The sequence below is a fragment of the Alosa sapidissima genome, chromosome 11 (genome assembly GCF_018492685.1).
Source record: "Alosa sapidissima isolate fAloSap1 chromosome 11, fAloSap1.pri, whole genome shotgun sequence".
In the NCBI taxonomy this organism is placed as follows: domain Eukaryota; kingdom Metazoa; phylum Chordata; class Actinopteri; order Clupeiformes; family Clupeidae; genus Alosa; species Alosa sapidissima.
Window position 1 is genome coordinate 24,962,295 of NC_055967.1, and position 24,355 is coordinate 24,986,649.

At 44.0% G+C, this 24,355-nt stretch overlaps 1 protein-coding gene across 2 annotated transcripts in view; it reads right to left on the reverse strand.

Moving 5' to 3' along the window:
- Positions 1–65: 65 nt before the first annotated feature.
- Positions 66–24,355, reverse strand: part of LOC121724597 (LHFPL tetraspan subfamily member 3 protein-like) — a 33,820-nt gene continuing 9,530 nt past the window's right edge. For both annotated transcript variants that reach the window (XM_042111273.1, XM_042111275.1), the window contains 3 exons: positions 6,668–6,904; positions 2,169–2,199; positions 66–1,936 (listed from right to left, as the gene is read on the reverse strand). In XM_042111273.1, the coding sequence (XP_041967207.1) occupies positions 2,180–2,199; positions 6,668–6,904 (257 nt within the window). In that variant the 3' untranslated portion in view covers positions 66–1,936; positions 2,169–2,179. The remainder of the gene's footprint in view (positions 1,937–2,168; positions 2,200–6,667; positions 6,905–24,355) is intronic.

Sequence of the window (24,355 nt, forward strand, 5' to 3'; positions counted from 1 at the left end):
AGAAATAATCAAAATAATCGGAATAAATACAAAACTGACGACAAAAGACCAGCCCATGATCAGGGTGCCTACACAGTGAAAATCTTTATTGACATTTATAATAATCTGTAGTCTTTGCTGATTTCATACACATTTGTAATGTATGGGCTATTTACACAAGTATACATCCATAACAGGAGAACTAAACAGATGGGATTATAATGTGGCATATCATAACCACCCCCGTTGGTGCGATGCCTCTTCTCATCAAATACCCTGTATATATAACCCAACTAAAGGGTGCGTTTGCTGAGACACGGCTCAGGCCGAACAGAGACAGAGACACAGAACACGTGGGGGGTGTTTAGATTTTTTTGACATATTTACACATCGCAACAAAGTCAGACCAGCCATGTTGGTCAGTAACAGGAAAAGCTATAGTGCAGTCATCTGCATGTGCATGTTTACATTGTCTAGCAGTGTGCAGTATATGTAAATATGAGTACAAACTAACACCATAATACATAACTAGCATGTGCATGTGATATGTGTGTGTGTGTGTGTGGGGGGGGGGGTTGGTGGGTTAAGCTTTACACCTCCTTTAAAGCTATGCATTCAAAAAGATAAGGTCAAGTACAAATGAAGTAATCAGCAGTAATGGAACAATTCTGATATGCTACAGAGGTTCTGATATAAGTAGAGTCTGAACGTTATCACAGAGTAAATAAATGTGTGAGGAGCCATAGGACAGTATTAGCTGGAGGGGCCCATAGGCTCCTATGGAAAAAGGTAGAAGCTATTTCATAACCACAGGACAGAAAGAGCGCTGGTCTTAAGGGTGATCCAGAATAAACTATAAATAGCTAGGTATGCATTATGGAGTACTGTATTTACATAATCTCTTGGTTTTATGTTGGAAAGCCATTAAACATTAAATGGGCACTGTAAATTTTACAACACCGATGGGTTTTGGATTTTCTTGGTTTCAGCTGATGTTAGGTTATAGTTAAACTGCCTGGTTGTTATCCTACCATTGTCATTGTGTGCTCAGGGTACACCAACACACACTTACTCTCTCTCTCTTTCTCTCTCTCTCTAATAGACGCAAACACAACAGCCGTACACTCATATTGAAACACAGGACAGGAAAAGCTAGTGCAGTCTTAATCCTTTCACAGTGCGAGGGGATCCAGTGATAATCTTCTGAAGGTTAGGTTAGGTGGAAATTGTCTTTGAAATGCTTCCACATGTGATGAGAAGTAGAACTGATAGCCTGTATTCATATATTCATTAATGCTAACTGCTCCAGAAACATACTACTGATAATAAAGCATTCTTTGTCAACAAGTTATAAGTCATGAAAAACACAGGAAACAGGGAAAAACATAAATGTAATCCTGAACAGGAAACCAGCTCTAATATGCTTTTTTGGCAGTCACAAGAGCCGCCATGTACATGAATAATTGTCCATGTTGAGAAATGCGTTCTTGACGGGCTTCTAGAGTGTGATTGTCTACTATACTGTACATAGGCTATGACATTGTTCATTTATGTTGTGTGTGTGTGTGTGTGTGTTTGTGTATGTGTGTTCTGATGCAGTTGTGTGTGTAAAAGATGCGGGACGGGGCTGGTGGTTGTGGTAACAGTCTCTAAATTATGTGCTGCTTAAATATGTACAGAGAACATGTTCCTTGGGAGGCTTCTCACAGCCTGGGAAGTGGCAGAGACATTAGGGGCAGAGTGAGAAGTTCAGTTCATAGCAGAGTTCATGTGTGTATGTATGTGTGTGTGTGTGTGTGTGTGTATGTGTGTGTGTGTGGGGGGGGGGGGGGGGGTAACTACGTAGTTGTGTGTGGAGAGTGTGTGTGTTCTTACATTTTTTATGATACTATTGTTGTTTGACGTCTTCTGGGATCTTGGATCATTATGCAAGGACGTGACCCTGGTGCGGCAAGAGCTACGAGCAGGGAGGACAGAGAGGGCAATTACTGACGTAGAACTTTCACATATTCCAAAAAGATACTTCACTTTTCACACACTCTTCCCAGGTGGGTGTCCTTCAGGATTAGAAATGCTTAAATGGCTGAATGCTAACTTTATCAAGGTTAACACTTAACAACACTTAACAACATTTAACAACACTTAACAACATTTAACACTTTACTTCTCTCTTCCCTCTCAGCACTCACCTCAGTGTGTGTTAGGCGTTCCCACCCTCCGCTGGGGAGAGAGAGATAAAGAAACAGAGAGGAGAGAGAGAGAGAGGAGAGGGAGAGAGAGAGAAACATAATATAAACATATTTTGATATACAGAGATTGTTACATTCTTTCTAATCCTACAGAAGGTTGTTTGTACATCTCCTGAAAGATAATAATAATGGAAGCATGCAAACACAAGCATTTGGTTGGTTGGCCCGCACCACTGCACCTTGTCACATCCAGACTTCCGTGACAAGACAAATAGACTACATGCTGCGTTTGGGCACAGGGAAGTCAATGACAAATTTGTGAGTGTCCTCCTTCGCAGAGGTTCAGGACAGAATAACAACCTCACCAATTACCCTAATTGTCTTTGTAAGGGAAATGAGAGAGATGTCTCCCGGTGTCCTGAGAGATGGCAATCCATCTCCTGAATCCACCATTATGGCACAGATCTTCCTTCAAGCAGAATGCTTTCTTGTAATCCTACCAGACTACAAGACCACATTCACACTAGTCCGATTTTCTTTTTAAAACATTGTTTCGCTTTAACCTGAATCACAGATCACATGACCATTCATGCCCAGAGGCCAGTAAAGCTTGCATTTTGGTCTCTATGTTGCATTCATCGCTGGCAGGCTAGTAGTGCAAGTTGAGTCTCTTTTTTTTTTACGTCATTGTGTTTAAATATTAGTGTATTCACTGTCCACACGAATACAAAAGGATTGCATTTAATGAATATGGGGCAGACCGCCTTTTCAAATTGTTCGGTTTCAGGAGCTTGAAAATACTGGAGTAGTAGTGTGGTTGAGAGGCAAAAATGAAAAGAAAGTCTTTCGTTTTCAAACGAAAACAGAATAATGTGGACTTCGCCTAAGGCTCTGAGTTTAAACAAACAAAAACAAAACCCTGATATTGCTCTTAGGCCAAATTAATTCAATGCACAGGCTGATAATTAAACTTTTCACACACTCTTCCCAAGTGGGCGTCCTTCAGGATTAGAAATGCTTAAATGGCTGAATGCTAACTTTATCAAGGTTAACACTTAACAACACTTAACAACATTTAACAACACTTAAAAATTAACACTTGCTTTCAAACTAGTGGTCTGTAACTTATTAAAAGTGAGTTTTTTTTTAAGTGTATTTTTTGCCTTTATTTGGACAGGACAGTGGAGAGTGACAGGAAGCAAGTGGGAGGGAGAGAGAGATGGGGTGGGATCGGGGAAATGACCGCAGGTTGGATTTGAACCTGGGTCCCCGTGGGCACTCGGACCTGTATATGGTACGAGCGCTGTAGCCTGCTGCGCCACAGCGCCCCCCATTAAAAGTGAGTTTTATAAAATGATTGTATTACAAGAGCATTGCATCATTGATGCTTTCTGTAAGCAGACCGTATCTCCTGGTTGGCATTTTAGGACCCCTCTGACAGTCATAAGAAGACATCTTGTCAAGCACCTGACGGCTGGCGTTAGGGTTCAGTTAGCTCCAGCCATGCACGGGACACTGCTCTGGCCTCTCGCTGGCAGCGAGACAGATAAACAGCCGTCGGCGAGCGGGCCAACCCTCCATCACAGAGCTGTGGGCTGCAATTAGCGCATGTCCACCCGACGGTGTGACTGCTCCCTGAACTGGAAGCCCTCCTCTCATCCCCTTCTTTTACACACACACTCTCCCCATGTTCCCTCACACACACACACACACACACACACACACACACACACACACACACACACACACACACACACACTCCCTGAGCCACTGACTTCCCCTTCTCAGTACCTTCCTTTTACACACACACTCTCTCTATGCTCTTACACTCACAGCTGCGCTGTGCCTGTCCCATCCCATCTGATACAACAGGGCATATGCACACACACACACACACACACACACACACACACACACACACACACACACACACACTCATGCTCACAAATGTATACACGCACACACACACTATCTTTTTCACACACACACACACACACACACACACACACACAAACACACACACACACTCATACTCACAAATGTATACACGCACACATAGTCGCATACACACACACACACACACACACACACACAAACACACACACACACACTTCCTTGTCATATGCTGTGACTGTGTGTATGACGATATTTAGGTTTGGCTGTTTTACTACGGTAGTACTTAAACCGTCATCATCTGGCAAGAGCTTCACGCTGGACAAAATTCAAGACACTGGGGCGGTGTTGCCTGCTTCACACTGTGCTCTGTGGCGTTAGCGATGTCATTACTCCACACTCAGGTGGGGGTGCTTTGGCATCTCTGTCGCTACAAGGGAAGCTATTGCTATTACAACACACATTACACTCTACAGACCAAAACATGACCATGTTCTATTCAAATATGTACAGAGCAATATGTACATATGCAATCATCACAATGCAATTTTGACCTTTTTACTTTTTACAAGTCTCCATGCTGCTAAGAAATGACCTACAAAGTAATGTGTGGTATCAATCTTAAATTGCTTTGTGGTTTGAAACATAATCAATCAAGTTCATTATTTTAAGATGAGACACGGTTGGTTTCTTGCCATTACAGCCCTTAATGGCTCAGTAATTAAATCAAAGATATGCCACGACTGAGATTTATATACATGAAAAACTAAAACTATGCACAATGATGCCAATTATTTTCATATTGACTTTCTAACCATATAGATTACAGGGCATATAGGATTTGTGTACCTTATAAATGTGCCTAATATCACTATTTACACCATAGTTTCATTCTGGATATGATCGGCAGAGAACTTCACACGACCTCCACTCATGTGTCTTTCCAGATCTGACAGACAGCACTGGACTCTTGGCTAAAGCATGGAGTCTCTAGCTAGCCAAACTCAGCCTATGAGTGGCACTCAGCAGAGCTCTGAGATAGACACACAGCACTCCCACATAATCTAACCATTTTCTATATCTTCAAATACCAAAAAAAGGTTGGTTGTCGGAAGTGCTTCGTCACTGATATCTCTCGAAAGCAGGTGCTCTTTGGTTTCAAGGGAATACTTCTTGTCTTAACCCTCCTGTTATCCTTGGGGTCAATTTGACCCCAAGCAACGTTTAACATCATAAAATATATGGTTCACTTTTTTTTTTTGCTTCATGTTTCATGACTTTTCAATTGAAGGGTACAACAGAGTTAGCATGAAATTTGTACAATAATTTGTTTTCAATGTCCTGTACAAATATTTTGTACATTGATGTTCCTTGGGGTCAGTTTGACCCCAGCTGTATGAAACATAGGATACATGAATATTTGACACATTATGAATATTATTATTCGAATAGTATGAGAACATATTGTTATTATCATTATTACATACACAAGTACATATTACATATAAGTCATTTTGGCAGGACTGTATAAGTCAAAAGGGGAAGCAACAAGCCTTTGGGCTGCTGACACTGGATGGGCAATATTGCCAGCCAGGGTTCCAAGGTTCATAAAGGGGTGTGGGGGGGTGGGATTGTTTTGTAGGGCTTTTGATGGTGGTTATTACACTCTTGTTAAGTACCTGTCACAAAAAAACTGGGTAACAATATTAATTATAATAATTTTCTGAGGGTTTATTTAGCTGGGGTCAAATTGACCCCAAGGATAAAGAGTGTCGGTAAGATTTGAGGATAACAGAAGGGTTAAAAGAGTGTTCCTTTGGAATCTTTTGGTCAGACTAGCCATTTTCTACTTAATTTCCCACCTGCTCCCTCACACTGCCTCTGACTGGCGTTTAGTAGTGCCATAGCAGGTAGGTGTAAGAGATTAAAGTGAGATGGGGTGATAGTCCCCCTGAAGCAGAAATGAGGGCCACTCACGCATGGCATATTGGGGACAGCCTTAAGACAGCCTTAAAGGCTAATTCTATTTGAAAATGGCCAAGGCATACAATTAAGGAGTCGTTAGGTGGTTTAAAAAATGTTTTTTACTTTCTGAACACTTTGCTAATCTAATACAGGCTTAAAGGTTTGTCCAATAAATGTGTCATTGGAGGAGTTCAAGAACTGCGTTTATAATGGCAGGAATATAATTCCTGTTAACTACAGACAACCTATATCATCAGATAGATACAATATTAATCACACAGTAATAGATATCTTAGACAATGTTCGCAGTGATAAGTGTTTGGTGATTGGTGCATAGGTGCAAGGCTCAGTAGCCAACCTATGATTTTCTTTTTTTATGTTGGTGTTAGTATAGTTAGTCAGTCAGGTTTGGAGTTGGAGTTGGACCTTGTCATTCATATTAGCTAGAGCGATAGTTTTTCGCCGTTATCGTTCTAGTTACCATTCTTGGTGTGAACGCCCCTTTATTCTCAGCCAGCAGCTCCCAAGTGTTTGGTGATTGGTGCCCTGGTGCTCTGCTGCTCAGGTACCTCTGATGGTGCTCTTATTTATTCCCTGTTACTTCATATGCGTTGTGAGGATGACAAACGGACAGTCCTCACCTTTACTCTCCGCCAGCAGCTCCTCGGCCATCAGGTTGTCCTGTCGGTTGCCCAGCACGAAGGCCAGGAAGGAGAGGATGAGGGCGTCCAGGATGCCCATGATGGCCAGGATGTAGGCCCAGCGCACTGAGCACGCTCCGATGGAGTATTTGTCCGTCTGCTCCCCGCACATGCTCTGCACCTCCTTGGCGTCCCAGCCGTCCGGGTAGATCATGCAGCCCAGCACCAGACACACACCTGTCCAGGCAGGGAGGGAGGGGGCCAGAAGAGAAGGACGAAATCAAGGTCAAAGAAGGAATTCAATAATGATGAGAGGTTGAGAGGAACAGTGGCGCGGAGGACAAAGTGAGACAGTGGACAGGTCAAGAGGTTTCGAAATAGGGACGCAGAGAGGTGGGAGGAGCTGGAACAGTTCAAGAGAATAACTGAAAGTTGGAAAGGACCAGAGAGAGAGAGAGGGAGAGAGAGATGGTGAAGTGAGAGAGAGGGAGAGAGAGATGGTGATGAGAGAGAGAGATGGTGATGAGAGAGTAAGAGGGAGAGAGAGATGGTGATGATGAGAGAGAGAAATCTTGTAAATGTATGTCTAAATGTTCTGCTTTGGCAATGCAACAATATTTGTCATGCTAATAAAGTTCACTTGAATTGAATTGAGAAAGAGAGAGAGAGATGGTGATGATGAGAGAGAGAGAAGAGAATGACAGAGATGGTAATGATAGTGAGAGAGAGAGAGAGAGAGAGAGAGAGAGAGAGAGAGAGATTTGAGATTTTAACTCATTCTTTATTGGTTTACAAAAACACTGAAAGATTCACACAATTAAACTTTTGTATAGGATAAAAAATATGTTCAAAAAATTAAAAGGACTACAGATGGTGACTAAAGTGCAAATTATCATCAATGACAGAACACAGTGCCTGTCTGCGGCACCAGAGAGGGAGAGAGAGAGAAAGAGAGAGAAAGAGATGATGAGAGAGAGATGAAGTTAGGACACATATTCCCACTAGCACTCTAAAAGCCCTGGCGGTCATCTTTTACCCCCCTCCCTCCCCCTGGCTGTCTCGCCCCTCATTCTGCATGCCACACTTCATTCACAGCCTGATTCATTTTCTCTGCGGCTCTCAAGAGGAGCAGGAGTCAACAATAGCCACAACAACAACAACAACAACCAGTCGAGCAACATAAATTCAGGCCCACGAGGAGCGAGAAGCCACAAGGACAAACCACAAATCACATCCCTTCACTTTCAACCTTCAACGCCTTCGTCAGCGTGGCGAGAGAAAGCCTCCCCATATTACATGATTTTTATGCTCAGATATATGACAAAAGGCTACGGTGCAGATTTCTATTAGGCGGTTAATCGGCGTGTTCCTCTCTTGAATATTTAGTCGAGGCTCCTCGCTCAGCATTCGGCGTTCCCGCCTGGAGCGGCCAGGATTAGATGGAGATGAAGTTCTCCTCCGGAGGTGATGGCACTGCGGAGAATCAGAGCAGCCAAAAAAGAGCTGACTACATATTACCCATAGTGCACTGTACATGAATAATGAAACACATTTACAAGTTCACCTCGCACTTCCTCCTCCTTACTGAAAAAAAATTATAAAATTTGGTCTGTGTGTGTGCGCGCGTGAAACCCTCTGGATATAATTTTCCGGTTGATACAGTGCTGTCCAGCATGAATTCCTCTGCAAGACTGCACACACATTTTGGCTGCTGTTCCGACTGTGGAGAGACATTAGTGTTGGTGATACCACATCTGCTTTATTTCCGTACACCATGGTGCTACCTGTACAACAACATCCTTGCTTTGCTTTTCTCTCCCTCCATCCTTCTCTTCCTGTCTTCCTCCCTCTCTCCCACAGCCTTACCTTCAGCTAATCTTCATTGTATCATTTTTGTACAATCACTCTTTCAAAAATGCACATTTGCTAATTTAACAATTGCTACTTTTTGCTAAACAAACACCCCCCCCCCGTTCCCTTTTCAATATGCTGCAGCATTTGAAACATTTGTAATGTGTTTTCAGTGTTTCTGTAGACATCTGGGGAAATTCTCCTCTAACTAATGCTTAGCTGCCTGCCATGCTTTCAAGTGTCCACTTTGACGGTGAGGCCAAACACGCTGCCTGGCCACTCCTGCACCAGGCCTCATTAAAGTATTACACTTTAATATTCCTCAGCAGGCAAAAACAACATCAGGGCGATGAGAACGCAAGTGAAGAGATAGAGATAGAGAGAGAGAGAGAGAGAGAGATAGAGAGAGAGAGATAGAGACAGAATGAAAGAGGTAGGAGGGAGAGCAAGAAAGAGAGGGAGAGAAAGAGAGGGAGAGAGAGAAAGACAGAATGAAAGAGGGAGGAGGGAGAGCAAGAAAGAGAGGGAGAGAAAGAGAGGGAGAGAGAGAAAGACAGAATGAAAGAGGGAGGAGGGAGAGCAAGATAGATAGATAGATAGATAGATAGATAGATAGATAGATACTTTATTGATCCCCAGGGGAAATTCAAGAGAGGGAGAGAAAGAGAGAGAAAGAAAGGGAGAGCGAAAGAGAGGAAGAGAAAGACAGAGAGAGAGTGAGAGTGAGAGAGAGAGAGAGAGTGAGAGAGAGAGAGATGGCCACTGCAGACACACTGCGTACCTTGCAGTAGCTTCTTTAAGTTTCCCCTCACAAATCCCCCAGCAAGTCCTGTCGAAGCCTATTCACTGAGGTCTGCAGTTCAAAGGCAGTCAAAATATATCAAAGAAACGGGCTAGCTGCTGTGCACACCACCAGCTATATTTACGGCCCATGTATCCACACAGTAGCTTGCTGTCCTACACTTTGAGGCAAAGTGCACACAGGTGGCAGCTAGCTGCCCATCACTCGTCCAGCCCTCAACTGACAGCATTACGGAGATGTCCAGTGGCCTGGTGCAGAACAGCTAGCCGAAGGAGAGCTGGTTTGGTTGTGAGCCACCGGGAGTTTGCCATGTTTTAGAATTAAGGTGGATGAATTATTAAAGGTCTGCTCCTCTTTGGCTGCATGCCAAGTGTTTATTATTTTATTTATACTGAGAATGACATGTTAGAGCAGTGACCTGAATTGCACGCTGAGGTACAAATGGCTCAGGGAGATATGATGTGGTTTGCAGCTGCCACATGCTTCATGGTAGCAGTGTCAGAGAGGGCCCATATGTTTTGAGGGTTTCTGGGAGATGGAGAAGCATAACACTGCTTCAAAGTCAGCAAGGGGATCTCAGAAGATCAGTTCCCTCTGTCCACCACTAGGGGAGCTGTACAGTCAGTGCTCTCCCCTGAAAATAGCGTGTCATAACAACACAGGCACATGTATGCTACACAAGCTCTGAGGCAGGCTAATCCACCCCCACCCCAACACACACACACACACACACCGCCTCATCACACACCAGTTCCCTGCCAGCTACCCCTTTCAAACTCTGCACACGCAGACACAATCTGTCCCTCTGCAAAACCCGCTGTTGCGTAACAGAGACTTTAACTCAGAGAGAATTAAACAAACAAACAAAAAACAAATGTAAACATGGCCCCATCTTCCCTCCATGAAGGGAAATAAAAAACTGTATCACCACCAGATGTTGAAAAGACAGATGGGAGGGTTTAGGATAGACTGTTTCTTCCCCCTTTAGATGCAGATCTTTGCCACATAAAGCCTGAAGTAGCCTAGCTATTTCCTTCCAGATACTTAAAGAGGTTACAATTAATTCTAACGAGCCTCTAGCAGAGGAGATGACGCTGTCAAATAATTCAGCCAGTTATGAATCTGTTCATGGGTAACATTTTTAATTTTCTGCCTCTCTGCTGCTTCAATAATGCTATGAAGCGCTCTTAAGACTTTGAGTCCCATGGGCGTGTACAGTGTGCCTGGAGCCCCCTCCCCCCCCGGCATCTTCACCTCTGTGCTTGAACATGATGTATGACAGCTCCGAGTTCTCCAGACTCTACCAGACTGCAGGTCTTTGATGAAGTTGCCTGTGACGGTGCAGCTGTATTTCTTTCTCTGGCATATTGATTATAAAAGCTTCGCTCAGTCTGAGCGCCTATACTATCATACAGGGCATACAAGCCAGCCATGACAAAAAAAAAACTCCCTGACTTAGGAAAGCAAGGCAACAGTTTCAAAAAGAAGAACTTGATCTATTAGCGAGAACTGGAAAATAAGCAGGTGGGTGGTCCTACAACTTCCTTTCAGGCTTCGATTGGCATCTGATTGGAAACGTTTAATAGTGACTGGGAATAATAGCGAATAAATGTCTTAGGGAAAAACAGTCAAACATTACATTCACTTACCATATTACTTTATAGCGTGAGACCTTTTCATTTGAACTATGAGGGGAGGGGAGCAGAATCAGACACAACAAATCCATGATTGATAGTCATTGAAAAGGCCTGCTGCCCTTCAAACAAGAGGAAATGCACCATCCATCTTACTGCACATTTCTTCCCCTTTCAAAGTCAATTAATTTGGCAGATATACATTTGAGACACATTGACACCAGTGGACGAGGGAATGCAGGGAGTATAGAATCCTGATCATGGTTTTTAACAGACCAACAGCAAACACCATTGACTGAGGAGGAAAAAGCTGAACACAGACAGCAACAAGACATGGATGGATATACAGTACAGACAGCAGCAAGACATGGATCTGCAGACAGCAATAAGACATGGATCTGCAGACAGCAATAAGACATGGATCTGCAGACAGCAATAAGACATGGATGGATCTGCAGACAGCAATAAGACATGGATGGATATGCAGAAAGCAGCAACACATGGATCTGCAGACAGCAATAAGACATGGATCTGCAGACAGCAATAAGACATGGATGGATCTGCAGACAGCAATAAGACATGGATGGATCTGCAGACAGCAATAAGACATGGATGGATATGCAGAAAGCAGCAACACATGGATCTGCAGGCAGCAATAAGACATGGATGGATATGCAGACATCAATAAAACATGGTGGATATCTACTTACTGGGATTGCAGTGAGAAAATTAGTTCTGCTATTTATCAGATTTCACACACGAACAATTATGGGCCGAAATTTTCTGCGTCACAAGGGGCATAAATGCTCACAATTATTCTGACAGATTAATTTGCCACTCCGTGAGAATGATGAGCACAAATCAAGTCATCTGCGCAGGCATGAGACCCAAACCAAGGCCAATTAGCGAGCGCTAAGATACGCCCGTACCCTCCTCAGGTTATCACCGAGTCATTCTGGCACTCCAAGCCGTATGCACTGACGCACGGGACGGGACGTTCACACACACACACACGCAATCACTCACACTCAGTCACACACACACAGTCACTCACACACAGGCAGTCACTCACACATAGTCACACACACACACACACACAGTCACTCACACACACGCAGTCACTCAGACACACACACACACACTTGAGAGGAGACCAAAGCAGCGTCAGAACCGGAGCGTTTAAAATAGCCACTACCGTCGGCGCCACCGCAACCCTCTGGATTACAAATCAGCAGACACTCACAATGACCTGGTAAGCTCCTCTGAACTGCGCCCCACCCCCCCCCCCCCCATATAGAGCCCTGCAGAGAAAGAGTTACCAAAAGCACAGCGCCAACACTAATAATGATGGCTGCCAGCTGTTCTCCTGTGATCTCTGTGCATCTATCTCTCTCTTTCCCCATTCTCCCCCAGTTCTTCTCTTTCTGTGTTTCTCTCTCTCTCCCCCCATTTTACCCCTGGTTCTTCCCTTTCTCTCTCTCTCTCCCCCCATTTTACCCCTGGTTCTTCCCTTTTTGTGTGTTGCTGTTGTCCTACTCAGCATGGTACCGATTGAGGGGCCTTGTGGGTAGTGCACACCGGCGCAGCGGACGCACGCCCCACACTCACTGTAGCTGTCAGTTAGTGAAGTAACAAACGATAACGGACAGCACTACGCCCCCCCCCCCCCCTACCTCTTCTTCCCCTCCTCCATCTCTCATTCGCTCCCACAGGCAGGGACAAGCATGTCGTGATGTCACAGAAACACATAGAGAAGAGTGAGGGAGAGGTAAAAGGAAGAGAAAGAGAGAGAGAGAGAGAGAGAGACGGAGAGGTGGAGATAGAGACAGATCTCCTGCAGAGCGCTAGGTCCTCTCCCCTGGCTCCCAGCATGCTCTTGGGCTCACACATACGTCACGAGACTCCGCTGCCATATGCCAGGGCCCCTAGGACAAGCTCGCATATGTGCTTCATGTGAGCTATTTGCAGCGCTGGGTCCTAAGCACATAAGATACTACCAGCCTTCAACAAGGTATCTCAATCCACTGACAAGGAGAGCCTCTTTTATTAGAGCGAGGACTGTAAATGACTTCGTAGACACGAGAAAATTGATCTTTGGTGGCCATGGTGCCCTTAGATTTTTATTGGGGTGAGGGAGAGTCATGATGAAAGGCTTAATGAGAGAGTGGGGCATGTAGCAGGTACAATGATGAAGAGGCACTTCTCCATTCATCGGTGTGACAGCAATTGTGTGGTGACTTTCAATGTGTGTGCATGTGTGTGTGTGTGTGTCGCAGAGCGAGTGTGTATGTGTGAGGATGGAAGTGAATCTGAAGAGACCAGAGTGTATGCAGACTCCATCATTCTATCTCCTTGAGTGAATGTGTGTGTGAATGTGTGAATGTGTGAATGTGCGTGTGAGTGTGTGAATGTGTGTGTGAGTGTGTATGCGTCACACTGCAGAGACCAGTGCCTCTGCTCCTCTCTACTGAACACATCTGCAGCACATTTAAGACCCCATGAAATGGGATTAGCATGTTTTGTCTCCGTCTGAATCCCAGTTCTTTCTTCTCTTTTAAGGACTCGCTACTATGAGCATATAAAAATATACACGATGTGTGTGCGTGTATAAAATCCTGTAAAGACACGCATATTTATCGCTCATTCACACACATATGGACACATGCTGCATCTCAGAGCGTGTCTCCACTGGCGTATGAGGGCTTTATCGTTGGCGATGCTACACTGTGTCTATTCCTCACTGCGCCATTTCGTCTGTGTGACTGTGGCTGACGCTTGCTCTCCTCTTGTGCTCTCCTCTTTTTTCTTTTTTTCAACAGTCTGTAGTCTGTATTTGTTAAGCTGACTACAGGGCTTACACTCGGCAAGGAAAGTCAAAAGAATGAGAGAAGAGCACGCCTCCCGTGCCTTCCAAATGATGGTAGGGGCTTTATGGGTCTGAAATGGGACCAGAGCGAACCATTTGAATACTAAAGGGGGGTGTGTGGGTGACACAAGGGAGGGAAGTGTTAACAGTCAGAAACAGTCAGGTGGTGTGGATCTCTGCACATGACACTGCATGTCTCAGTGTGTGTGTGTTTGAGAGAGAGAGAGAGAGAAAGAGAGAGAGAGAGTGTGTGTGTCTCCCTGCATAGATGGATTAACTTCCCGATGCACTGGAAGAGTGGACACTGACACCTGCTCTGCTCCTTGGCACTCCATCATCACTGTCACGCCACCTGCTGTGCGCACAAGGTTCCGCTGGGCATCGTGTTCTTGTCTCCCGCTACCTGGCACTGAGACTAGTGGACTTTCATATCGCCACAAATAGTGCACCAGCCTGCAGACAACAGCTATCCATCACAGCCATTCCACTGGGGGGCGTGGGATACAAATTGATGACATATTAGTTGCACTTCACCCATCGTCATCATCAAGAGCGATGATTAACGATCCAAAAAATGCACCTGTAGTATGCAAGAGATTGTGAGGGCGATTACAATATTCTGTATCTGACACATGATTTATTAACGAGGAGCTCATATCTCCCCTTTAGCTCACTTAGCCAAAATAGAGATATGTAAACAACGTCAGAGCAGCAAATACTGGTCATTAAATCAAATTTGTGCCTTGTAACAAGGAATGGAAAACGGGTCAGTTTTGTCATTGGATTAACATTCAGCTCCATTTACCGGATCTGTTGTGACCTTGACATGACCTTTTCTCTTCTTTTTGTGACCACTGCATGACTAATAGTTCTGATGGCAGCTGATTTGAGGGCAGGGGGGTCTAACCTAATCTACACCCTATACTCTAGATATGTTTGATTTGAGGGCAGGGGGGTCTAATCCAATCTATACCCTATACTCTAGATATGTTTGATTTGCAGTGCAGCGGGTCTAATCCAACCTATACCCTATATACTCTAGTAATACTCTAGATATGTTTGTGGCAGGGAATGATGCCTTATGAGTGAAATCCAAAATGTCACAACTTGACTGCACAATGAACACAATCCTCCAGACACAGTGATCCATATGTGTGCTTGAAGCCTGGCAGTAAGACTTGAGGTGACCTGCGGTATGTGTGTGTGTGTGTGTGTGTGTGTGTGTGTGTGTAGAGAGACTGCAGACAGCGTTCAGATTGTCTGGTGAGGTGGTGTGGGACACGTGTGAATGCTCAGGGGAGGCAGTAGCATGGCGGTAGCGTTGGCAGCGAGAGCCACATCATCTCAGGAGAAACAAGGAGACAAGAGGTGACTCAACACACAAGGACACTTTGGAGCAGCCAGTGCTTTGATGTGCCTATAGTTTTGAAACAAAACAAACTCATGAAGCATCTTTTTATAGGTCTGCACAGACTGACTATCTCAAGGATAGGAGTGGTGGGGGGAAAGGGTTGTGTGCAATATAGAGTATGCAATTCTGACGAAAGGCAGTTGATATTGGAGCACAACAATTCAAATGACACCCCCTCCATTTCAGAGTCCCTGGAGTAAAACGTCGCTTTAACGTCGAGTTGTTTATGGCTTGGCCTGGGTCACTATGTTCTCTTCTCCTTTACAGACGGGTTGGTGCGACTACTGAAGCCCATGCTGAATGTATACTGTAGCTATCGGACCATGAGGATAAATTTGTTGAATTTGTCCAAAAAAACAATTCAATTAGTCTGGCAGAACTGAGCCTACAACAGAAAGCACTCAAATGGGGCAAATAAAAAATGCCTGTCGGTTGGGATCTGTTTAATTCTTCGGTCAATTTTCCAAAAAGGAAAAAAGTGTTTGCGGTTTAATTACACACAAAGACTCCTGGATCATGGCCATCATGCCTAGGGGAAGGACGAGCTGACCTAAGGTTGACATTGTGTGTGGGCCAACTCCTATCAGCTCATCCACGCTGCAGCTCCGGGTGCTTAGTCACAACCTTCCCTCGCTCACACACACACATACCCATATATAAACACACACACACATACATACTGCTCTGAGAATATGTCGTCAATACTAATGAGACACTAGCCTGGGCTGTCAGCATCAGTTTCTCTCAACAGCACTGGTCCCTCCCTCTCTCTCTCTCTCCCTCTGTCCTTCTGTGCCCCTGACCTCCACCGTGGTCCCTGACTTACCTCATGCATCCTGAAGGGATCTGTGACTGTGCTGTGATTTAGTCAGGTGAGGTTGGCTAAGCCTCGAGCCCTATCCAGGCTGGCTGAGGTACTTCATAATCACTCAGCCCTGGCAGAGGGCACCTGACCCCAAGAAACGCCAGAGCTATCAGAGAGTCACTGGAAGGTGACCAATCAATACGCTCGCACGTCTCAGGGCACAGTTGCATAGCCACAAGGTGACACCTTCAGGGAGGTGATACAGTGGATAATTAAGAGGGCTACCAAAGTGCGACCTGTTCAGCAGCATAGCCTTTAGGCAGGGATCACATTAGCCAGCGGCAAGTGGCAGGTTTCCTATTGTTCTCTGTGGTTTGGCAGCGGAACGGTGGCAACGCTGGTGTAACGCTAGCGTTGAACAAGCTGAGCGTTGAACTTGGTTCAACTTTCAAAGCGCAACGCGAGCGTATTCAATTGACAAACTTTTGTGTTGCTTAGGAACAAGATAAAACTTATTATGGTCTGAGCGTTGCGTTACGTTTGCCACTGCCGCTTGCCGCTGGCTGACCCCTCACACTTGAGCCAGATTCTTCGCTGTGAAAACAAGGCAGTCGTCTCTGAGACACAAGAAACAATCGGTTAGGGCTAATAGGTCATTAAACTTTAAGGAGAACCAGGTTTCAGCTGGTTCTCTCTGCCTCCAGATTCTTCCACATGCAGGTCAAACCTTTTCGGTTGATTGAGAGCATTTGGCTGAACTGTCTGTTGATGCTGTGTAGCCAGAAAGTGAGAGGGCAGTGAAGCAGACCAGTCTTATCTGAAGTTTGTGTATTTCTTTTTTTAAATTCATGTGTATAAGCAATCTTGTATGAGAGAGTTAGGCAGAAAAATATTTGAAACATCTATTGACAATGTAAAAGGCATAATGCCACTTGTATTTGTATTGCAGAGAAAACTGAGTGAATGATGCAGATAGCATTTCTCCATTTTAGCTATTGTAATGCTAATTTGGCTTAACTCCCCATAAATGTCATTTAACTTTTACTGTAACCGGAACCAAACAGAGCACACAAAATGCCGGATTCCTCAATTCTTATCTTCTACTGGATGTCTGCAAATGTCAAGATTAATATGATGCTTTGAAAAGCACTGATGCCATGCAAGATTAGCTCCTTTACTCTGGAATAGTCTTCTTCCCTGTGACGTAAAATCTGTAATAGTCTTCCCCATGACGTCAAATCTGTAATAGTCTTCCCTGTGACGCCAAATATAGAATAGTTTTCCCCATTGCGTCAAATCTGCACTTCTATTGCTCCTTTTAAAGGTGCAAATGTGGGGTTCTGTAAGTTTTGGGTTGTCTTGAACGTAGCCACACAACACTCTTTCATTGCCTTACATTATAATAATAAAGCCGACCCAGTGCTAGCTGGATTGAATGCTAACTTTACTGGATATCTGGGCATTTTTTACATCAAAACACTTGTTTTTTCACATTCTGTTGATATTTCTAGGTCATGTTTGAGTGTTGACTTAAAAAAACTTTATTGAAGTCATTAAAAAATCCAGCCATGAAGAAAACATTAACAGCACAGCACACTACTTGGTTTAAACTAGCTTTTTATATGGTAGTTTGTTGAAAAGCAACACAAACAGGGACCTTAAATAAATGATCAGTTTTGCCTCAGGAAAACCAAAAATATTTACAGCCATTAACAAACTTGTTCAAAGGAGTCCTACCTAACCTCTTGAATTCAGTTTCTTTTTTATTGGAGACAGATTCCATTAAGAGTGCATTTGTATTTGCTCTACCTGGCCACGCTCTCATTGAAACCAATTTCTAAAGCCAAGCTAGACCACTGGTCCAAGGTTTTCAATATGTTGCCATCAAAAAATGTGAACTAATGTCACATTCCAGTCGTGAAACAATGTCACATCCGTGTAAAAACCCGAGCTGGTTGTGTTGCAGTTAGTCAACAAGTCATGCTACAGTTTGTTAGTACTTGTCTGTTGTTAGTGATATTACCAGATATAGCAATACCAGTTTGAAACAAAGCATTACTATTTTATACAACTGTTTATGCAACAGTGTTTTACCCAAACAAATGTCACAGCAACATAGCGACAGATAGAGGGGACACTATTGTTTCTACGACTTAAAGAGACACAAATCAGACAGAACTTTTAATAAACAGAGTATATCTACGACTCTCATTTATCGTTAATCTTACTCATTTATCGTTACTCTGGGTTCGAACGAGCAGAGTCGGGATACAACTTCAGGGGACGTTCCATTTGGAACTTCCTGTTAGTTGTTGGGAAAACAACACGGTGACTGACCTGGGCGTACAATTGGAATGCGCTTTGGCTTTCTAAATATGCTTAAAGGGTACACAACTGGGGAGTTAAATGCAATAAAATGCATCGCCACTTTCAATATGAGAGTAATACTGACTTGGCATTTGCCAGACAGAAAGCACACCAATGGCTTCTCCAGATCTATCTATTTCTTTGCCTCGCACGACTCGAGTGACAGCACTGCAATGTCATGCCCAACCTCTCAGTGTGGTTGACTTCTGACGGTCAGAAACGCAATCTCCTCCTGCCACACTCGTCACCGCAGGATATCTCATGAGTCTGGTCTGTCAGACCAATATCAATCAGAGGCCAGAGAACCTGCAGATAAATAACTAGATGTACCGCAGAGCGGTACAAAATATGAGTCCAGTCCAGCACATTTTTTCCACAAAAATAAATCACGCTGAAAGGCCTATATGATTCTAACTGTCTCACTAAATTGCATTATCCACACTCAATTCTCACTGGTATCTGCTAGACAACAAGTACCAAAACATGATTAGTTCATAGATTTCACATGTAAAATTCATTTTATACAACCCCACCCCCATCTTGCCTGTTCATAATTCTGAGAAATTCTTGAATTGTGTGCATGTGTGCGTGTACACGTTTATGTGTGTGTGTGTGTGTGTGTGTGTGTGTGTGTGCGTGCTTGTGTGTTTGCCTGTGTATTGGTGTTTGTGCATGTGCATGCATGCGTACATATGTCTACTGTGTGAAACTTGGCATGCATTCAGAGGGTGTCATAATGATCCTACACTTTCAATTTCGTGCAGTTTTGACTATGTTAGGTCACAGATACCTGCGATTACAACACCCCATTTTTACTTTTTGGTGTTTAACTAGGTGGCGCTATACATGAAATGAGTGGTTATGGAATGGGTTGACATGGCCCCTTGAGATCAACATACAAAAAAAAAAAATGCCCTCCTAAACCTTACGGTTCTTGAGATATTCACAGAAAACTGTGTCTGCCCTACCCTCCTTTCGGGGGGTGCAGTCCAGCGGGGGGGCTACAGATCAAAACGAAAAACGATGGTTCCATGCTATCCATATGGGGTTACATGCCCACCAAGTTTCGTCTACCCCGGTCTTTCAGTGTCCCGGGAATCCTTGACGGAAATCTGGACATGCGAAAAAGAAAACCTGCGCGGCGGTCATAATAAGAAGATGGAATTGCGTGGTTATGTTTAGTATGTTTTATGTAATATACCTTTGATTTTGCCCTGCCCATTTTAACAGCATTTTTGTGGTCCGGAATTGTTTTTCATTTAGGAGGGATAAGTGGTAGGCCTACAGTACTTGAGCAAAGCATCTAAAAACATGGCAGTGGGCAAGAAAATGATTAGAATACCGTAAATGGACAGAGAAAATTCTTTAATGGCTACAGCTTAAGTGTTAAAACACATTGTTGATCTTTTCAGCAGGAGTTTCTCTAGTGTAATAATTATACACCCAAGATTCATTCTGAGTGATCGTGTGCACCTGTGAAATCTAGTGCAAAGTGTTCCTGGATGTTTATCAGAGATCAGAGACCTATTTTCCTATTCCTATCCTACTTCCGTTGGCCTTCTTGGCAAAAAAAGGAGACATTGAAAAGACAGGAGAATATAGAGATGGAAAAATGTGAGAAGGGCAGAGAGAGAGAGGGAGGGAGAGAAAGAGAGCCTTGCAGGCATGTTTGGAAGCCCACCCTGTCAACATCAGCTATTTTTCACACTGCAAGCACAGAAAGCCTGTAGTGCTCAAAGCTCCATCAACTCAGGGATTAGATGCAGCAGGAATCAGCTTTCCCTTCAACTTTCCAGCTATAGGCTCTTTCAACGTGAATACTGAGCCCTTATGAAACTTCACCATCTACAAGAGCAGATGACTCTCTCTCGAGTACACGTGTCTGATGCAGTAAAATCTTTACAAAGAATCTCAGGTTCCTTGCATAGTGTATGGACCACTGGAAGTTACTGTATACTTCACTATTACAATTCAGGATTGAGTGAAAGTTTTAAAGAAACATTAAGGAGTATAAAACTAGCGGGGTCAGCCCTATGTTCCCACAGCCCTACTGTATGTTCCCACAGCCCAATGGTCCCAAATTTCTAAAGATTTTTTCCCCACAGCCCTATGTTCCTAGGTTTAGGCTGCGGGATCATAGGGCCCACAGCCCTATGTTCTTAGGGGTTAGGGTTAGGCTGTGGGAATATAGGGCTGTGGGAACATAGGCACGCTCCCAAACTAGCAAACTCACTAGCAAACAGTGAAGTCTTGCCTTGACAACAGTATTTGGTACAACTCATGTGCTTACATCAAATGACCATTGATGTTCAAAAACAATCTAACTAAGAAACTTAAAATTGAAAAACTGTGTTATTGCTTCAAAGTCATCTAATTCTGTCTGGTTGATAATACAAATATTCTGCCATCACCTAGGCGACAACAAGCAATTCCAAAGCCAATTTGTGAGTAATATGCAAACAATTATGAAGGGAAACTTAACAAGATCAATTAATGTGTAATTTTGTGGTGAATCACCACTGCTCATCTTATTAATTGGAATATAAATTAATTTGATAATGTTTTGCATCATATCCTCAGTGCTCTATAAATAAGCTACTTTGGGTAATCAATTGGGACAGAGTACAGAGAAAAAAACACTCTGCTGGCCTTGATGTATGAGTGAATTTATTCTGGAGGAACTGCTGCTTGACTGCTAATGACGAGTAGGCTACACAGTTCTCCAGCCACAGGGATGTCTGTCATTATTCCATATTGATTTATTGTGTGGAAGAAAAATCAAGGGCACTGAAGCAGGGGCTCAGCCAGAGAAGAGAGATGGTGGAACACACTCCGCTTTTCAGCTATTAGAATGCGTTTGGGCCCGTCGGTTTGCTGCTTACCAACACGTCAACCTTTATATGAGGTCTCCTTCAGAGAGCTTGTCATTCCTGGCATTTCAGATGGTCTCTCCAGAAAACACAGTTTGTGCTGTTTGACTGAGGCAGAGAGAGAATGTGAGCAAGCTGGCAGAACTAGTGCGTGTGTGTGCGCATGTGTGTGTGTATGTGTGTGTGTGTGTGTGCGCGAGCTGTTGGTGCTTATGTAACACAGCCAGATGCGCCCCGCACCTCTGCGGCGGCTCTCTGCTCACGTTGGAGAAAAGGAGCAGGGAGAAGATCAAAGGAGCTGGGGAAACGGCGCCTTTGATTCTCAGCAGGAAGACACACTGCCACGGTCCCGCAACGGAAAGCGTCCATGGTGTGGGCTACTGTTCTGGTCACAGAGAGGCATCTGTGGCCCATGCCAAGCCTGGCAAGGGCAGCGAGCATTCCCCTTTGTTAGGGATCGGGCACGCATGCACACATAGTTGGGCATGATGTGCTCACTCACTCACACAAACACACAATGGAGTTGTTTGTACATGTATATGTACACCTTGTATAAATAACGTGAGGCAATAAACCTATTCTTTCCTGATATGAACCACAAACTAAATATTAACCTTGCCACACTACTGAAGACTACAGGAGTTAAAGAGTATTTTTGTTATTTCATGGAACATGAAAATTTTTTCCCGACACCAAGAAAACAAAAACTCAATCTCAAATCATCAGCTATTTGTTATGATTTTCGGTTCCATTTTTAGGATCATGTGATGTTAAAACATTATCGGACCTGACTTATGCCCAGCACATCATGGGACATAGCATGTGCAGCATGTGACCAATGCAGATCATCTTCTCATCCAGCTTTCAAGTTGTGGGTGTGTGTGGTCAGGCACATTGATTGCAAATTGCTATTTTGACAATACTGAAAATGATTATGTCACTGACCATCAGTCAACACATCAATGGATTATTTAAAAACACCACAATAAAAAAATAAAAGTACGCCTTTTCTAAGAAAAACAACACAAATTAGTATGCTTTTATGTTAAATTGGTTACCCAGTGTGCCACCATCTTTGTTTTCATCACGGTGTGATGTCACAAGAATGGTTGTTTAGCATGAGTTCAACACTGGGTGGTTCAATGGAGCTAGAAAGTTTGGACAAACTAGCCAATTGCAGAACCGGATTACTTGGGAACGGCTAAGTGTACAAAAGAATGCTTTACATTATTGTATTCGGTAAGGTCTGTTGTTTATGTTGATATATAGTTTGTCATGTGTTGAGTGAAGTGTTTGTGAGTTATTCCACTGAGAATAATGGGTGTGAATAAGTGTGAATTTGGATACACTTTCTGTCCTTCAGAAAAAGCATACTGCCTGTATCATACGATTAAACGATTCTGCCTTCATTAAGGCATCTTGCGTGATAAATCTTTGCGTTTATTCCATGCTAGTGATGTCACCATATGCTTTTATCAAAGATGGCTGCGCCCTGGTGGTGAAAATCTGAAATACTACCTCGTTTTCAAGCAAAACCACTTGCATTTTAGGTGCGATTGTAAAACCATATCTCACACAGGATGAAAAGCAACAGAAGAATGCTGACATTGTACATTGGTCCAAATCCACTTTAAATGCTGGTAAGGTCTAACATCCTAAGCACAAATAGTGCTGGGTCAGGTAAAGGCTTTCACGCCACATGATGCGGTTAGTTCACGCACGAGAACTTTGCTCATATAGACTGACTTTGCACTTCAAATTAAGGCCCCGTGGGTTTCAGATCATCAAAATTGGGCCCAATGTCTATGACAAGGTCATTTGAAGGACAGAGACTAGTTTTTCATCACAGAGCGCAAGCAGATATCAAGATTGCAGACGGTAGGAGATGTTTCAGAAAAGGCATTTCTGAAAGGGTACAGGACATTTCCAATGTTTCGCTTGGCTTTTCCTGCTTCCTCTTTGTGCTGACGTGCGCTCCTTCAGACCAGAACAAGGTCTCATTAGGCCTTACATTGCCCTGCAAAGTACATGGCGAAATCATGACAGTACAGTTCCACATTTCCTTCCCAGAAATAGATGAGGTAACATTGTGTGCAGGTGTACCAAGCAAGCAGTGAAGCGTGTTTATGCAAGCATTTTCCCCTTTTTTCTGCTTTGAACATCATTGTGAGTATATGTGCGTGCCACAAGCATGATGATGCGTCTGTCCGTGTGATGCACTGTGTATGTACGTGTATATATGTGTGTGTATGCATGCGTGTGGGTGTGTGTACAGTATATGTGTGAGCGCACGTGTGTGTTTCTGTGAGTGTGCCGCTGCTACCTTGTTCTCGTACACTAGCTCGTCGACCTCAGCAGGGCTGTGTGCTGCATGGCTGATGGCTGCTCCACGCCTCCAAGCTCTAATTAAATTGAACTCAACTGACTGTGTTTCTTAATTAAAACGATGGGAAAGAAAGGCTTATTGCTGCAGTTGGTTTAAAGCAGATCAACTGTTTGGAAAGAGAGCGAGTGAGCGAGCGAGCGAGAGAGAGAGAGAGAGAGAGAGAGAGAGAGAGAGAGAGAGAAAGAACGGTACAGAGACGGGGTAAAAGAGGCCAGGCTCGAGAGATCTTTCCACACATGAGCTGTATCCCGGTCAAATAGGTTACTGCAGCATCTCTGAATTAGTGTGCAGAAGGGGACACCGTGTGTCTGGCTGAAGTGATTGAAAAGGGTTGGAGGTCTCCACAGACAAGCTCGACGACACCATTCTCAGCAGCACGTGGACAAAAAGGAAGTAGATTGCTTTTGCAATTATCATCCACCTTGCGTCGATCCATTTCTGACATTCCTGTCAGCTCTGTCTGCTGGTTCAACTTTGTCATCCTCCCCCTGCAACCCCCCCCCCCCCCCCCCCCCAGCTCCACCCCCCTCACCAAATCCGCTCTTTCAGATCTTTTCCCAAAGCTGCCGTCTCATGCTGCACTGGCTTCAAAGGCTCCCCCTTACCTTTGTGTTAAGCTGTATTTGCAAAGCAATGTCACAAAACTAAATTAGCAAGGTACATAGATGGCAGAAAGGTATACATGTTTCGGTGGTT